Here is a 19,294-nt window from a genome sequence, read left to right as displayed (position 1 = left end):
AAATATATCGCTTTTTCCATTTTACTTCAAATCAAGAATGTAGTAGGGTGATATGATGCAAAAAAGTTATCAAAATCTTACCTAGTTATACATGTTTTTATGTGGTTGTATATTAGATACAAGAGGTAAAATACATCTACAATGCCACAGCAAAATTCCTATGACCCTATAATCTCGACTAGGCACAATAATCTTACACTTAAGTCTAGATCAACAGATGAGATTGCATGAAGAAAATAGTCTGCTATCATATCTAGTTATTTACATATAAATTTTGTACATTATTTCTCTCTGTACAATGTAAGTAATGATCAGCAAAAGTATGCTGAGAAAAATATGAGAAAGCCAAAGGGATTGAAAATGGTTAAGAATGTTAAATAAATCCTGCGTTGTTCAGCTATTTCCCTGTGAAAGGAAAGCATTTCTATAATCCCTTTTGGCCCAAAACATATGAATCACAAACAACAGATGGCCATTATGAAAAGTTTCACATTTTATATAACGTAAGGATTGAAAAACTCAGGTACAACAACAAGGAACAGAAAAATTAACACATCTGAGCTAGGACTGAAACACTTGTATTTTAAATGAATTCTGACTTCTAATTTTACTATTGATAAATGAGATCTAGCCAGGTTTCATTCATTGTTTAGATATCACAGTGAGAAATCTTCATATAATTCAAAAATAAAAAGAACAAAGTGAAATATTATTTTCTCAAGGTTTTATCTGTAAATCCTGTTACCCTCAACAGAAGCTATGGGACAGTCAAAAACAGACAGTTAATTTCACAATCCTATTAATTTTCATCCCTGTTGTATGCCCACTGAAATTACATTCTTTCTGTACACACAGACATAGAAAGTAGGTTTGACCTTCGATATTTTTAAACAGCTGTATTATCAGTGGTTATTTGCTATATGTATAAGGCAAAACAATCTTTCAAATAAAATTCCCCCTCCTTTAAAGCCCTGATGTCCTTAAGCTATCTGCAATGCATGATGTTTAGTGCATGCACCTATTTTTGCCAGGATTTGAACGGAATGGATTATTCCTCGAGAGATGAAAATGGCAATGCTTAACTTCCTTTGACACAGCTATAGAATTCTAAGTCTATGAGAGTTTCCATCAGAGAAATACTGCGCTTAAAAATGGGAAGACCAAAGACATTAAAGGAAAAGCGTTCTTTGAAAGATAAAAGCTTTATTCAAAGGAAGCTTTTAAAAATGGTATAGACTACCAACAGTCTAATAGCTATTAATACCTACAGACACACAGAAAATAAGATAGTTAATTTGAGTTATATAAGAATACTTACAGGCTTTTGTTGTGGAGCTGTACTCACTAAAAAGAAAAAAATACAATTTTAAACTTATATTTTTACAAAAACAACTCTATAAAACCAGAAATTAGTACAAATTATGTAAAAATATTCTTAACTAAATATAAGCAATTCTTTTTTTATTTAGTCAGATTTTTTATTGGTATTTACAAGTACCTGCTGCCTGAAATACTTTTATCTCTGCATTAGAGCTTCTGGAATTGGAAGGAGCTAGCATCAATTTCTATGTACTCTGTTGTGGTTGGTGGAGAGTTAACCAAAGTCAGAAAGGAAAGTTTGAATCAGTAAAGAGTGGACAAAAAATCTTAAGTGACTGCAGAGCTCTCACAGATGAAATGTACATAGTCATCTGACTGAACAGGTATAGACAGATTTCAAATAGCTCTGGTAATATCAAAGATGACTGCCGTGTTGCGCTCAATACAATATTCAGATATTCATGTTTCCCCTGTTCTGACACAAGGTGGTTTGGTCACTAGGACTGAAGGAACAGACAAGTGCCGATGGCAAAAAGCGCAGCACCAGAGCAAAGCACAGCCAGCATGGACCTCTTCCTGAGCACCTCTCTGAAGGACACCAGCAGTGACTGGGGTGATGAGATTCCAGCACTAACTGAAAATGCATAGAACGGCAACAGGAGCCACACAACTCCCGCCCTCCCCCCCAAATAATCAAAATCAATGGAAATAACCAAATATGGGAGACAGAGGCAAAGGGGAAAAGAGAAAGAGGAACTGAACGGGGGAGGAGAACCTCTCATGAACTTCTTCAGACACATGGGCATATGGTGATTAACAAATGCAAAATAAAAAACTGAGACAGTTGAGACTTCAGAGATTTTTTAATAGGGTTCAGCTCCTGCTGCTAAGTTCAGGGAAAACCTGCTTGCATGGCTCTGAAAGGGCAAGGTTCTCAAAAACATTCTTAAACTTGAGCACCATCACTGCTCTAAACCAAGAAATCATGCAGAACCTATTCTTGCAATGCTGTAAAGAAAACACATCTTCAACTCCAGTGTGGAGAGCCATAGATTTAATTACAATTTACTAAGAACAAAGTGTGGTGGTAAGAACTCCATCAATATATTCCTTAAAATTAGATTTATTTCAACGTCAGGAAGCAATATAAAGGTTGTATGAACAAAATCAAGTTACTTCCTGCACAAATAACATACAGTCTTTAGCTATGTAATTAGACTTCATGTAAAATTCAATGCAATATATTAATGATTTATAAGATTTTGCACCTTAACATATATAACACTGTGAAATATTTATGGATTTTGTTTGGTCCTGATACAGCAGGTATTTTATTATATCTCAAAGATTTTAATCTGTAATACATTTTTGGGCAATATTACAAAGGTATTTAAATGTTTTTTCTCCACTCCCTGTAGCTGATGTGCTGGACTGGCAAATAAATAGCAACCATGGTATTAAAGACCACTAGAAAAGCCACACTTCCTCCTTGTTTGCATCTACTGATTGTTGTGAACTTCTTCACCTTGGTTTCTCCCAGCTAAACATAATGTACAGTTCCTATCTGAACTCTCAGCAAGTTTAACATAAAACATTTCACATATGGTGCTAGCGAGAAGGTCTTATCACTAATTCAGTTAGGTACAACAAATGCCATTTTCAAGGGTGAAAATCTATGGACTTTTCATTGTACAATGAGAATAAATTGTGACTGATGAGAAGGCAGATAATTTCACAGGATGCTGATGAACTTGTAATGGAACCAGACACACATTTTAGATAAGATTATTAATTATTGTCAGTATTAGAGATGCAAGGCTTCAGTGCAACTAAAACACAGCCATTAGAACCTGTGGGGTGGGAATAGAGTAAGTTTATACCAATAAATCTTTTTCTGTATCTGGGGACCCTGAAAACTTGAATGTGCAAAACTAAGAAAGCATTTCCCTGATAGTTTCCAGAGCGTAAATAAGAACTAACTAGACATCTGTTTTTCACATGCAACTATTTGAAATGTTAGTTTTCATTAAAATAAATATTGTTAGCTTTAATATACTGATGTAACTTTACCACACTGCATTTAAATACACTATCATACCTGCTGAGCCAGAGGGGGGAGGAGCACCAGCTTTCTGCCACTCAGTGGCTTCAGCAGCCATTCTACGAACGTAGGCATCGTCCACGCACATCAAAATGTTTTCTGGTTTTATATCCGTATGAATGATCTTGCACTTGCTGTGTAGATAATCTAGACCTTGAAGTACCTAATTACAAAAAGATTTTTTAAAATTTCATTTTAATTACCCAGCCCAAGCTAAATCTATTTATTAGTAATACAGAGATGTTCAACTGATTGCCCACATTCCATATGCGGCCTGATAGGATAATTTTTTTAGCTCATAAATGCAGTTACTGAGATGCTCATGAGTAAGACACTGGCTGGATGATTTGTCTTGATGACAGCAACCTGCTTTCAGACTTCCATTTCCCAATTGCTCTGCAGTTGATCTGCACATGTGTAAAAAAAACTGATACATCTTCCTTCGAAAGAGGAATTTGGCTGCTCAGTCAGAAAGGCTGATCCTCACTGCTTCATTATTTGAAAGACAGTTACTTGAAAAAAAAATCACTCCAAGTACTACATACTGTAACTGAAGTCTGGTTTGTAAATAACCATCTTACAATTGATTATTTAAAAAAAAAAAAAAAAAAAAAGGCAAAAAGGGAAACGTGTTGTTGGGATGAAATGCTACCTATAGTTTTCCTTAGAATGCCAATAGTAATTCAGCTTTTAATGTGACAAAGAGGTCAGATAAGGATTTGTCCACCTGTATTTGTCACACGTATTTTTCATAGTCTCTGCAGGCTAAATTCTGCTAGCTCGTATCAAACTTGCATATCCATAGTCTTAAAAAAAGCATTCTGGGACAAAAATTAAAATATTATTTTTATACAACAAAAAAATTTCTCAAATTCTGACTGGAACAGAAATACAACAGTTTCTGTGATTTTACAAGTATTTTAGGTATGACCTTGATATGATAAACTGTGGAAGTCAATTACTACAACTACTTAGTACAGAATAATGTAACAGTGTAAACCAAGTTATTGTCATGATAACCTACTGAAATACTGTAGAAAAATATCAGCAAGAAAAAAAAAAAAGGCAGAAATCTATCTGACCCTATTTAGAAGACTTATTTTGATTTTTAGAGAATGTTCTCCAGCAGGCAACAGACCTTCAGACTCATGAGCTCCAGCTACAAGAGCATCCTCCCACTCTAGGTATTTCATAAATAAAATGGCGAGCTCCTTGCTCTCAGGATCCTTTAAGACATAACTAGCTAGCGTGAACTTAAACAGTAAGTGTTGCTTCAAATACCAGTAACAGAATATAAAGACATCAGTCTACCACCCCATCCTGAGCTAGTGCCAGAGCTGGAACATCACCCAGCACACACGGTAGCTCAGGAGAAGAACACTCAGGTTAACGTATCCTAGAAACACCTCCAGTGCACAGCTCTACCGTTGCCAGTTCTGGAGCCAGACCAGAACAGTGAGTGTTTGGAAAAGCTTTCTTGACATGCCTGTATAAAACCTGTGTGTTCACTTGAGCAGCACTCAGCGATGGTGCCAATGATAAAAACTGTTGCGTTCTTGATGATTCAGATTCTTTTCCTGCAGATCCAAAATATGCTTGACTACTTGCCAAAGCAACTGAAAGAACATACAGTACATCTCAAAGTAAGAAACCTTAAAGAAAGGTTGGTTTATACTGGGAAGGTAGTTAGTGGTTAAGTGACTTCAAATATTAAAAGAGGCACTAACAGCAACATAAAGATGGATTATAATTGTCTCTTCTCTCCCCCACTACACTGCAGACCACTGAATACGTGTAATTCTGAGGCCAAGAAAAAAAATATTCCAGAGTACACTGAAAGCCATCAACATTCAGAAAGGAAAATATCTGTTCCACTGTGATGCGTAGAAGTGGAATTAACATTAAAGTAGATTTGGTATCTTCCACTTCAAAAAGGTAGCCTCTCCCCCCTTTAAGTAACAGTGTCGGGGGGCAGCTTTGTCTTTAATTTGTCTGACGAGTCTTTTTTCAAAGAAAATAATAGAAAATAGAACATGTTTCAGAATCCAAATTAGTTCTATGACTTACTATAAAGACCATTCTGCTAAAACTTTATCATTAGAAAGAATGTTGTTAGCTGTCTTAAAATATGTATCAGACTGCTTCATCCTGAAAGCATTATAGTGGTATATTACATCACTAACCAAGTAAGGAAACATATACTACAGGGACATGCTTTGCATCGTGCTCTGAGATAATGGAGAATAGGGAAAACACTCCTAGTTTTTATTTATCTGTCCACTGAAAAAGGAAAAAAAATTACTTGGGTAATGTATTGTGACTGAAAAATTAAAACAGATCCTGTTACCACAATGAAAAATTTAAATCAGAAGGCTGTATTTTTTCCCTTGTAAATGTCACACAGCTTCACATAAAGAAACTCGTAATTTGCAGTTTCTAATTAATATTAACTTCTTTTTCTTTCTTTTTCATTCAAGGAGACACACTGCATTGACCCATTAAACAGATTATTTACTATACTGTAGATCAAAGTAACAGTTAGAATTCCCATTGGCCCACGATGCCCATTTCGGCCTCAATTTCAGACAATGAACCTTTCAAAAGAGACTGATGCTACACATTTTACAACCCAAACTAAGCATTCCAGAATTAAATAAATGGACACTTCCAGTCATTTCCACTGCAAGAAAGGAACTGCAGCAACCAGTCCTTTTTTCAGTTCCGCAAGGTTTTCTCATGCATGACAGTCACATAAGTCTACCCCAGGGGGAAAACAAACTGCTTGAAAACAAAACGAAATTTCTTATTAAGAAACTCAACTCTCAGCTGCATTTTAAAATAAACCTAATGTTGTTCCAACGCTCAAAAGTACTCAAAAATTGAAAATATATTTTCCCAATCAGAACATTAAAATTTCTTTTTCAACTGTAGCATGGAGTTACAGTACTTTCTGAAACAAAATTGTTTGCTCTACAGTAACACCAGTGCAATAATTGAATGGTTTCATATTCAAGTTTCATAAATAAGTTTTTAAAATGTGTAGCACAAGTTTTGTCTGAGTAGAAGAATAAGGATCTGTATTACATTCTATGAGAGGAACAACCTGGAAGTCTTACCAGTTAATGCCACTCTCACTAGTCCAAACAGTTCATTCCAACCTCACAAAAGTTAAACATCTTTAAACTTTCAGGACTAATCCGTTCCTCTTTTTTCAGGTATCAAGTGTTTTCATTACTTGAAATTTTTACCTTTGCTTACATTCAAAGAGTAATTTAGTTTGAATGACTGTGTGATTCAAACCCCCACCCTAAGTATACCAGCTTCCAAGTTGCATCTAACGCCAAAATGAGGCCAGCCTGCTTAGAGCCTTTACGCAGGTCATTTCTATCTCCTAAGAGGAAGACTCCATAACACCGCCTAACACTGCAGATAACCTGTTCCAGTGCCTGACCACCCTCACTACAGAGAATTTTTCCTAATATGTAACCAGAATTTCTCATTTTGTAACTCATGTACATTGCTTCTTGTCTCATCTCTGTGTATCTGCAAGAGAAGTCTGGTTCCATTTTCTCTCATTGTGCTGAAGAGATCAAAAGTTTCCCCCTTTATTAGCCTTTTCTTCTTAAAAACAAAAAAATCAATTCTCCCAAGACCCCTCATCCACCATATGCTGCAGCTCCCTTAACCTCTTCGTGGCCTTTCCCTGGACTCACTTCAGCAAGCAAGCAAGTCTTGCAGTTGGGAGTTCAAAACTGTAGAAAGTCCTGAAGGAATAAACCAGAGTCCTCATTCTGCTGCCTACACCCTTGCTAATGAGGCCTGCTACGTGGTTTGCTTCAGCAACACAGGATCCACCACTGACTCACGTTCAGCTTGTCTCCCAGGACCCTTCGTGCCAAGCCTGTCATCAACCTTCACATTTTCAGTTAGTTCTTCCTTATTCATAACCAGTCTGGCAAAGTGCAGCTCCAACTGCACACCTCACCCCATGCTGAAAAATGGTCCTCAACACACTCCAGAAATTGCCTTGACTGCATGTGCCTCATCAGAGCAGGTAACAAGATGGCTGAAAGTCTCCCAGCTTATTCCAGTTGTCAAACAAAGGTGTTTTTCATCTATTTCTGAAATCGGCAGCCTGTAGCAGACACATACCTAGCATAATGTTACCTTTGCTGGTCTCCCCTCTGACCCCATCCTACAGCAAATACTCAAACATTAAAGCTCAATCCCTTTTCCCTGGCCATCCTTTCTCAAGTGCCTTTATCAAGCTACTGCTGCTCTCCAGGCATCTAAGCTATCCCACCACACCTTTGCTATCACAATGAGGTTGTACGGACTTCTAACTCCTGCCCTTTGCTCCCCATGCTGTATGCATTCATATATGCCACTTGAGTCAGGTCTCCCAATCACAATGATCAGAGAAAGCCTCACCCTAATTCTGTCCTTCAGGCCCCTGTCCTTGCTGACCCCACTTTCTCACTGGGTTATGGTCATCATCCCTGAAGATCCCACCTGGAATTCCTCCTCTGTTAGGTTACAGGAGCCTGTTGGCAAAGATGCTGGGAAGCTGGGTTCAGAAGTTCTCATCTTCCTTCCAAATAGAGCTTGTGTTCAGCTTGGACACATTCAGCACTCTGGCTCACAGCCTGTTTCTGCCAACAGGCAGCGTAACTGAGGTAAGATAGAATGGCAGCAGGGAGCTCCTAAACCTGGCTCTGAGGCTAAACCCAGTGTATCAAAAAACTACATCATAATTTCTCAGGTTTTGGCTAAACTCCAGGACAATGTTGCAACCAAAGTGAAAATATTCCAAACAAAAAAAAAAAAAAAAAAAAAAGGGGCAACACTTACTGGAAACAGTGGATATTTATATGCACGGATAATACTGATACACAGATTCCCATTTCTTGGTAGGCAGCTCGGTTCAGCTGGAGCACGGCCTTACTGCAGCTCCTCATTTCTGGTATCTGAGCCACCTACTTATATAGAAACTAACGGACCTAAAATTTCAACTGTATGCTAACAAAGAAAGTAACTACATTAACAGGTTACTTATTAATAAATTAGAGGTAATGTTGATGAAAGGCAATACAAGTTACCTAAGCACCACAATATTTTATTCATCACCTGTAGGTATTAATCTATGCGCAGTTAATAGCACATACAAAATCAGAGACAGGGATGATTTTTTCCTGCTGAGACACTACTTCTCCTTAAGATCATCTCTCAGCAATTTGATTTTCATAGTGTAGCTAAAGAATATATTTTGAAAGAACATGCCCAGTGTAATGTTTTGAACAGTTTCATCTCTGACTCCATAAAAACTTAAATACAGACAGACAATAATTTTTGAAGAACAGTTTTTTCCTTGAGAACTTGTTCTTCAGAGACACAATTTTTGTTCAGTTTTATAATAATATATTATTACCCACTGTTCTGATGTTTTATTTTCCAGAAGATCTTATTAAACAGCATGACACATCAACCAAAACTACAATTGAATATGAATATCCTTACAGCTACAAAAAAACTCATTGCTTCAAATTTTTATTTTCAAAAGCAGATCAAGAAACTCCCTCATTAGTGGGAAATCTTTATAAAAAAGAAACATGCAAACAAACAACCCAGCATTCAGAAATGTAGGCTATCCAGAAAGATGCTCTGGCAACTCTGCCCTGGGATTACCAGTAAAATGATCATACCTTACATATTCGTTAGTAAGAATTCAGCTGAAATATCATCATTCTAAGCTTCAAACTGTTATCAATGGTGGAAAAAACTAATGAAAACATTAATACATCTTACCTGTCGAATTATACTTTTTACACAACGGATGGGAAGGCCTTGATAATTGGACTTGATTATCCATTTTAAGAGATGATGTCCAAGTACTTCGAAGACCATACAGACATCTGGGATTTAATTAAGGATAATTTCCAAATAAAATTGTTGGTGAGACCAACACAAATGTTTGTGTACTGGCTATAGCAATCATCACCCTGTTTAGAGGGAAAACAGTTCCCCCTAAAATGAGGAAAACATGGTATATGCTTCGGTACTACATTTCAGTTATATATAAACACATACAAAACCAGTGACCAAATGTAGAACAAATTAAAATTTAAAAAATTAATTATGCAAATTTTGTTAGTTACTTCTAAATATTAACAATAGCATTAGGGTGGACAATGAAATAAGTAATTGTAAAAAAGTAACCAATTTATTTTTGCTTTCTTCGAAATAGTTAAAAGTATTGATTTAGTCTATTATCTCTACTTTCTAATCTATTTTAAATTAAATGAATAGAAGGTTTTAACAACAATAGACTGTGACAGCAGTGTTCTAGGAAATAAACCATAATAAATATCTTTTTTATTAGGCTCAATTAAGAATCACTTGCCAACAAAGACTAAAGTAGTAACAGAATGGATCTGTTACCACCTACCGTTTGGTAATCACCAAAGAACTCAGAAGCAATAACAATGCAGAACTCAGAAGCAACATGCAAAAAACACAATGCCAAAAAGTTTAATTTTACACAGCATCTATTATTGGCCACCAAGAGAAGCCTACAGTAGATGATAAAGGGAGAGTATTTAGAAAAAAACAAGACGTTGGAACTTCCAGTGATTTATGGTTCAGAGGCTTTCTAAGTTAGAGATTCTACACTTAATATACCTGGGTAGGTTATCCTTCTATTGAGAAAATATTCAGATATTCAAGCTAATTGTAAGTTTTACCACCCACAACATTCTGACAAGAAATTATACAATTTGATTATATTGAATTAATCCTCAGACATGAGCCTTAATGTCCCTGGAAATCAGAAAGAATGTTAAAATCTTAACTACATGATACTATAACCTTGCAAAGGATAATGAAATACAAATAACAGAAAATGAATTAATTGACAGATACTGCAGGAAAATCTCAGTGGATTAAATTAGACAGTCTGTGTATTTCAGAGATCATTCATAGGGAACTACACTGTTAGGGGAGAAATCTTACCCAGCTTCTCTAAGTTTTATTAACTAGAGCCTTGGCAATGATCTTAGAGTCACTGTCTTGTGTCAAAATGAGACTTACCTTTGTCCATGGGTCTACCATTCACATTCTTCTCAAGTACATGTCTATATGCAGAAAACTAACCGAAGTTTTAAAATTACCTCCCCTAGACTGGAGTTAGACCAAAGTTAAACAGTCTCAAGACTGGTCAAATTCAAAAGGTCTCAAGACTGGTCGAAAGCACACTGTGAAGAACCATAACATTTTGATTGTTGCTACCTGTTCAATCTCACTTCATGTTCCTTAATTCCTGTATCAAAGGAGACAGTGAACAGTCATTTCCCAACCATATCAATCAAGTCTACTCAGAATGTTATAAAATTCTGTTCCATTCAGAAGAGAAAATAGTCTTGGTTACTGTACCACGCAAGCATCCAACGAACAGAAGTCACTAGTAAAGCACGCAGCCATCAAAAAGGATGAGCAGAGCACATTAGCTCTGCAGGGCTTATTAACTGAGCCCACGCAGTGAAATTGCAACGTTACAGCAACACAGATTGCAGAAAGGCAAGACACTGCAGCACTCAGAAAAGGAATTTAGGACACCCGCCCACAGTTCTTCAGACCACTGCTGCTGCAGACTCTCTGATTCACATTCCTGCCATTCCTTGCACTTACAGGAGCGTTAAGCCTTGCCAGTAACCAGAATAGCTGAGAAGCAAGGAAGGGGAGAGCACCGAGAAAGCAGCGCAAGGAGGAATGGCAGAGGCAAAGACAGGGAAGGCCAAAAGAAAGAGAAGCAATGTCTACCTGAAAAAAAGATTGCAACGTTTTGCAGGGAGGACTTGGAGAAACTCTAAGCCTGCTCAGTACTGGGGGGGCAACTGGGATGGGGAGAAGACATACAGGAAGCTCAGTGTTTGGAGTAGGTACGTGAAAACGGGACTATTGCCTTATTTACTATCCTGACCTGAGAAACTACCTGTAAGCCAGACTGCCCACAACAAAATGTTTGGGTAAAGCTGTGCATTAACTATTAGGAAACCAGCCTTGCAAGCCTCAGGATCTTCCTACAGGACCAACATCCTCACAGCCAAGCACGAACAAAAAGTCCTCCAGCAAAACTAAACCTGAAGCCCACCCAGCAGACACAACAGGAAACATTCTTCAAAACAGTTTGGGAAATGTCTGAAAGGGGGAAACTGAGCGGTGAAGCAAAAGTGAGAGCAAACATAACATTAATCAGCTGACAGACTTCAGTACTTAAAACTGTTTGTCTTGACTAAAATCCTACCTATAACTATCTACAAACACACATTACAGGAGCATTTAGAAATCTGATGAAGGTTAAGGACTAGTTAAGCTAAATGAAACAAGGCTCTGGTACCAACTTCTGGATGTATCTCAGTTGCTTCTGGATTGGCAGCATTTAGGCTCTATGGTATTTAATTAATGCTGTATATTCTTCGGAGATAAATTTATTACAATCATTATAATGTTTGATTGTGTCAGGAATGTTTCCTTCTTTATTTTTTTACTTGTCTTTCCAAACACTTGTTTCATTATGTGCTTATCTGAATCTTTTACTAAAAATGCTGCATTCAAATAAACATGTATTAAGGCTCTTATAAATATCGAGTGCAGATAAACATAATCTACACTTACTGAAAACACCAAAGTGCTCAAGTTCGGGTATTCTGTTATTTCCCGAAAAAAATCATAATTGCATGCTTTTAAAAATGTAGAAGTAGTCAAAAATGGTCAGTCTAGTGTGGCGTAACACACAATGTTAAAACCCTTGTGTATATACACATTTATTACAGCTCTTAGGAGAAAGAATACCGTTTTCAGACACGTAGTGCAGGCCAACGACTCTGCACATTCCCAGCTCTTTGCTACACGGTTCTTGTCAAGTTTCTGTTCGGAAGCTCCATGACATTTTGTGATATTAAGACATCCAGAGGATTCACCCACCCCTCTTCTGTCTTGCTTTAACTTTAGAATGTATTCCATAACCAATAAGCAAGCCTCTATGAAGCATATGTTGTTTTAATTTCCAGTCAAGGAACAGATATTTAGTGACTTGTCCAAAGGAAGCTGAAAACAGCAGAGCATGGAAAAACTCTCAAATTACTGTGTTTCTCTCAGCCTGTTAAACTCAGTAACACTAACGTAGCACTAACATGGCATTTTTAAAACAGAAACAAATAGCAGCAAAACGTTAAAATCAGTTACCTGCTCCCTCCCAAAATCTGCACCAAAGATTATTTTGTTCTAGAAGATAAAAAGGAGTTGATAAAATAATCAATGCAACCAGACACTGCTCAAACAAGCCATGCAAATTAGGATGCACAACCTGTTCACAAGAAAACTCAAAGCATAAGATACCTGATAGCGTATTCTCACTGGTGGTTAGGACTTTGACAGACTTTCAGCTGTAATTTAAATTTAAGTCCAGCATCAGCCCATCCTGACTACTGCACCTTTCTGAAAACTGCACTTCCAGTAAGGCTGGAACATTCGCCTTCCACATAAAACAACTCTGTACTGGCAGAGTTCAACATGAAGGTAAAGCTGGAATAAATCAATATCAGCTGTCCAGTTTTAATCTCCCAATACAAAGCTAGCTGAACCCTTATTTTTCACTAGTACATGGTGTATTTTGGCTTTGTCAACTTAAGTGCTGTATTTCGAATAGATAAAGTTTGAATATGCTCTGAAAATATTATCACTATCAAAATTTACTCTTTGCGCTTCAAAATGGCTTTCACCTTTAATAGAGATGTTTAAATATACGTAAATCTTTGCAATAATTTAAGAACGTTACTGGGAAACTGCTCTGTTAAACAGGCAAGAGTTATTTCTGTGCATAGTTATGAATGCATTTTCATATTCCCTATTTCATATCAGCGTTTCACAATGAAAACAGTAAGTCAAAATTTCTGATTTCTAAAAATAGTTTTAATTATTCTTCAATTGTACAGCTGTCAGCTGAAGACGTGAAGTGCTTTGGTCACGTTATTTTTTGGTGAACACACTTAGACAATAGAGATTTACAAAATACTTAACAAGCAGCTCAGCTCATAAAGTAAAACTTATTTTTTTGCAGCACAACAGGAGCACCAATAAACCCTTAACAGGGTTCTTTGCTTCACTGTGTTAAGCAATTTCCTTGATCACAAACCATTTATATTCAGGTGGAAATTCATTTCAATTTTATGATAAAACCAAGAAAAAAAGCAGGCTATGGTAACTTCACCTACATTCAAGCAGCTTTTTACCATGGTAGCTGACCACCGAAGCAACAGGAAACAAATCAAAACGGGACAAAGAGAAAGCTGTTAAGATGTCGTTCTGTTACTGAAAATATTTGTCCTCACACTCGCATTCTCACTTATCACAAACCCAAAGGTTTCATAACCAATGTCAAGAGGCAAATGGATGGGATGAAAATGGCTTGCACGCTTCTCCCTGAAAGCACGCTGCGTAGTGGGCATTCAGATTTACCCACAGTCAGCTCCTCGTCTGCTCTCCTGGAGGATCAGAGTCTGTGAAGGGCATGTTAACATGAGCTGCTCAACACTGAGGCCACATCGCCAACAGCAACTTAGTGTTCAGCTCTCCAGAGCTTAACTCTCTGTCTGGTAGTACGACACCACGAACAAGGAGATCTGCTATTAGGGCTCCAATCACAACGAGCACACACATCAATACCAGTTGTAAGAGTAAATGAAAGCATAGTAATAGAGTAAGCTGCTAAAAAAATCTAATTAGCAAGGATAACTCATTTTAGCTCAACTTGTAAAATCAAATATACTCACAGACCCAAAATTTTGCTTGAGAACAACATTCAGAGAACAATATTCATTCATATTTTACTTTGTCTCTCTCCCTGTTTCATTTTTTTGTTTGTTTTTAAGGGCAGCACTCAAAGGTAAAGCTTTAAAACCTTCACCAAAAAAGAGGTTAATACCCGGCCAAAAGAGGATCATGTAAACAAGAGAAGAACTTCCATAACCTCACACTTCCCACAACAAATCAGAAACCAGCTTCTTCATGACACTGACACTTTCTTTCTCTTTAATAGTCCAGAGCAAAACATACTTCCTGTAAGCCTTGGTTATTACAAATGATTCAGTAAAACTCCAGTTCCTAAGTAAACTAACTATCTCTAGTTCTAGCAGACCACAACAGGATTCATAACAGTTTTCTGGGTTTTGGTTTTGTTTGGGGGTTTGTTTTGGTGGTGGTGATGTTGGGTTTGTTTTGGTTTTTTGCATTGTGTTTAGAAAAGCTAAGCTACTTTCACTCCAGTACACGCTGGACTGCTCTTTGCATCTACATTTATTCTGGTGTTTCTACGTTACTGATTTAAAGTAAGACTAACCAGAAAAAAAGCCAGAACTAAATGCTTACTTATCTTAGTAGGTCATTTTTAATGAAGATGCCATGTTTTCAAAAGGATACGAATTCCATTCATTCCAGAAATTTTGAAGTCATCAATTAGCTGTACAACCATATCCTTGTTGGGATCATTAGGGTCACTTTCACGAACCTAAACAATGAATGTAAAGATTGACATTTTAGGAAAAAAAATCACTTTAAAATACTAATTAGTTAGCTTTCCACATGAAGCTAAACAATATTTTGGAGCTTCAGACATCATGGTTACACATAATAAGCCAGCTCTCTATAATAGAAAAAAAAAAAGAGAAGTTTAATTATTACTATTATTATTGGTATTGAGCACTGTTTTGCATGAGTGATACTTACACATTTGAGCAACTTTATTTCATCCAAGGCTGTCTCTGTATAATGCTGGGCACTTTTTACAACCTTCATTGCAACAAACCTTTTCCCCCTTGAAAAGAACAGAAACATTTTCAACACATGCTCTGAGCTAAAACAGGCTTACTTTGCAGGTTGGTACATTTTAAATAGAACATTTCATAACCTAATGTATTCTGACAGAAAACACTTAAATTACACTTAAAATCAACTTTTAACAGTTAACAGCCTGATTTATTGAATATTTTGTCTCCATGATGCTAATGTCTTTTAAAGAGGAACCTGGTTACATGTTTTATCATTCAGTCAAGGTATAATTATATTTCTTCATTAAAGACACAACAGAAATAAAAACATGAGTTCACTCTCATATGTTCAAGACAACATGCAAATTCAATAAGCAAAGCTAATTTGTCAAAGAAAACAGATTTACACTTAGTTCTGAGAGCTTTTGTAAACTACGCCCTTAGCCAGGAGCAAAAAAACGCTGCAGATATCTTTCCACATAAAAAGATAGCAAACATTTACATAACTTTATCATGCATGTGTAACAAAAGTTACTGCAAACAAAACAACATATTAAAAAAAAGAGAATGGAAATAAATGGTTTTCTTACTGCATATCCCAGCATAGCCAGACCGTAGAGAAGTGTCCCCATCCTAACTTTCTAATAACATGATACCGGCCATTGAAAAGATCACCAATTTTCACTGGATGATAGCCTCCTTTCATAAAAAAATCAAGTAGAAAAAGAACATTCAGCAAACAAACAATAATTCCCAAGTTTGCAAGTAATTCTTATAGTATAAATTTTCCTCTTCAAATTGTCCTGTACTATAAATAGGAAATCTAAAGCAAATTTTACTCCAATGTTAAAAATTCTGTCTTACTTGGCCTGGAGGGAAAACACTCATGTCCTGTAACTACTGTAGAGTTTATTCACCCTTCTCTCTTATGGCTTTTATCTGTGGTAATACTACCATCTGCTATTTCCCCAGGCTTATCTTCCACTTCAGAGAGTACAGGAAAGATCTACATTATTTCTTTATCTTATGTGAAGCTTCTCCAGTCAACATATTTTCGATGATTGCAGGATCTCAACAGAGATTGTTTTAATTCCCATTTGCTTTCTAGTAATAAAAGCAGCAAGAAAATACTTCTTGAGAAAACCTTAAGAACTACACAGGCTCGACTGATGCTCTTCTGTTCAGCTCCTGGCCCACAGCAGCAACGCATTTTTGTCATGTCTGAGGTTTTCACAGTGAGGAAGAAGAGACAGCAGGTAGCTATGGGCTTTGTCTGAACTGCTTTTTAATTACCAAAGTCTGGGGTCCTCACACCACTACACTGGTCCTCAAAAGTCCCATTAGGCAGAAAGGCCAACAGGACAGAGCAGGCTGCAGCTCAGGTTTCTAGGTGGTGTGAGGAGGTATAATGAATTTTTTACTTCCTTTGTATTTTAAGAGGCATTCTTCCTCCCAGTCAAACCAGGGAAGACAGTGATCATACAAGATTATTATTTAGACCTTAATAAAGTAATAATAACATCCACAATTTTGCCTAATTTGCAAATAAATAATAAAGCTGCACTGTGCAAACCCTCCAGTACACCACCAGCAGCAGCCTCAAAGCAGCTATCAAGGAATTGTCTCTTCTGCTCTTTCTCGTCCTTCACGATGTCATGCCCCACTCCCCTGTGGCAGGATCCTCAGTTATTGACTATTCCACTTAAAATAAGGAAAACCTCAGAGTATTTTCTCTAAATTGCTATAATTGTCTTGAAATCCCCTGGAAGTCTTGTTAGAACTGGTGCCCAGTTAAGACAACAATGTGAACTTATCACTTAATTCCTTTGGATTTATAACAGGACTTCTCTCTTACCTCCTTTTTATCTGTGGAACAGCAACATCAATTCTGGATATATGTGCATCATTTCTTTGCTAATAACATCTTTTGCCTTAGCAGAAATTTTAACAGATTTGTGAGCTTTTCTCAAATGCTTCCAGAGCAGATTAATAATTTTAACACAATTACATGAGAGAACTATGAAGATCACCTATTCAATGTAATGATAAAGCTTAACCAATGTATTGCTTTAGATGTCGGTATGTCTAAACTGAAACTCCAAAAGCACACACACAGCTTCAATATTTTTAAGGTGTAAGTTCAAGCTTAGCAGGCACTTGCTGGTTTGCTCACAGCCTCAACCAAAATCCAACGCATTGGACACAGCCGCAGCTGCTCAGGCTGCACGGGCAGAGCCTGGAACTGCTCGGACCCGGGCACTGGGGAAGCCAAATTCACAAGTATTCGCCACGGTCAGGCCAGTCTGAACCAAGCGACAGTGACAGACAACTTCAGATGGGCAGCACAAGTCCTGGTTATGCAGCACTGGCTTCACACACCCTCCGTGTCCCGATTTACACCACTGCAGTGTCGAGAAATGAGTCTGTGTTCACTGGGCACACCAACAAGTCTGAGCTGCACAGACAGACACACGGAGCTCAGTCTCTGCTTCCCCAGCCTCGCAGGAAGGCGTCCAAGTTTCACCTTTTCCACAAAAGTTTTGCACAAATCTATGAAGACCCAGATACAAGAACAATCTTTAAACTTTTAACCAGTGAAAACTGTATCCTGACTATCACACGCAATATTTAATTTCACAAATCATTGGGTATGCAGACACCAATGTTTTCAGATTAAAAAGAGCAAAAGAAAAAGAAGGCCCTGGTTCAGAAGCTGTACAAGGCATTACAGGACTGAGACACATGGAGCCAGGCCAAGACCCTGCTTGGGGGAGACCTGCCCTCCCCTCCATCACAGGGAAGGGAATGTTCATGACAAGCTGCCAGGACAACCCACCTACCACCCTAAAAAGCTCCCCTCGTTTCCACTGCTGAATCGTGTCAGCCTCAGCAACAACGTGCAACATCACCAGAGGGAACTCCTTACTTTTCAAAGGAAAAACAGATCGGTTTTGGAACACCTGATAGGATTTACACTCCAGGAAAGGTAGGGGGACACTGACTGACTTAGAGTAAGTGTTGACTATTATGCTGTCTGTTTCATTTGCAAAAAGAGACAGTATCAGTCACATATGAAGCACAAGTCTATTGCAGCTTCATTATTACAGAAATTTTGCTGAATAAACTCATATTTACAAATACATACTGATAGAAACATTAAAAACAAATTTTTTTTTTTCTATAAACTATCCTTGCAGTAACAGCTGATGAAAATATTTAAACATCTGAATAAATATGATCATTTTAAGATGGGTATTGACTGATTAAAAAAAAAAAAAAACAACCAAAAAAAATTATTACTCTCTGGTTAATTCTTTCCATAAAACTCTGTCCAGGATGATGATGTGATAGATGTGACTGGAACACATCACATTAAGAGAACATACAGCAACTTTACCTTTCCATTACTGAAAAGGTTTGCATTTGTGAAATGACTCAAGTTTGCTGACCTGAAAGCAAAAATTATGTAAAACACTTGCACATAATTCACTAGCATAGCATCATTTCTTCTTATTTTTGTCTTGCATGTACCATTGCATGAAAACAGAGAGAAGTATGAAACTTCATTCTCTGTATAATCATTACTAATTTTGCAAACAAATGTAATCAGAAAAATAGAAAAATACTTAACACCTACTTTGAACACCTCCCTATGATTTGCAAAACAGATTTTAAAATTCAACAGTACAAAAATTTCTGGAATGTTTTACAATTTTCCTAAGTATCTAGTGCTATTAAATCTTTCCTTAGCAGTTACATGGCTCCAGATATATATGAAAACACTCATAATTTGTGCAGCCTTTTGCACTGCCAGAAAGATACAAGCGGGCCTTCAAACATATAAAACAATGTCCAGAAGTCATTTTTTTTGCACTAAACAGAATATTTGCTTTTTTGACACGTTAACAGCATAACATTCAAAGACGAAAAATTTAAAGAGAAGTAAACATATGTTGCTCACAATAGTTTAGGTAAAGAAGTGACTTCTAAGTCTGCCTCTCTGCAGGCAGCTTTTGGCATACTTGTGCTTCAAAGGGTCAAAAATAATCAAAAC

At 37.1% G+C, this 19,294-nt stretch overlaps 1 protein-coding gene across 5 annotated transcripts in view; it reads right to left on the bottom strand.

Moving 5' to 3' along the window:
• The window catches only part of SRPK2 (SRSF protein kinase 2), a 140,382-nt gene that overhangs the window by 26,415 nt on the left and 94,673 nt on the right, over positions 1–19,294 (bottom strand). For all 5 annotated transcript variants that reach the window (XM_065838110.2, XM_065838075.2, XM_065838084.2 and 2 more), the window contains 6 exons: positions 15,831–15,939; positions 15,200–15,287; positions 14,894–14,981; positions 9,227–9,333; positions 3,419–3,584; positions 1,319–1,344 (listed from right to left, as the gene is read on the bottom strand). In XM_065838110.2, the coding sequence (XP_065694182.1) occupies positions 1,319–1,344; positions 3,419–3,584; positions 9,227–9,333; positions 14,894–14,981; positions 15,200–15,287; positions 15,831–15,939 (584 nt within the window). The remainder of the gene's footprint in view (positions 1–1,318; positions 1,345–3,418; positions 3,585–9,226; positions 9,334–14,893; positions 14,982–15,199; positions 15,288–15,830; positions 15,940–19,294) is intronic.

Source organism: Patagioenas fasciata, chromosome 1 (assembly GCF_037038585.1).
Source record: "Patagioenas fasciata isolate bPatFas1 chromosome 1, bPatFas1.hap1, whole genome shotgun sequence".
Classification (NCBI taxonomy): domain Eukaryota; kingdom Metazoa; phylum Chordata; class Aves; order Columbiformes; family Columbidae; genus Patagioenas; species Patagioenas fasciata.
Note: the sequence above shows the minus strand (reverse complement) of the source record. Positions and strands in the feature narration are given on the sequence as shown.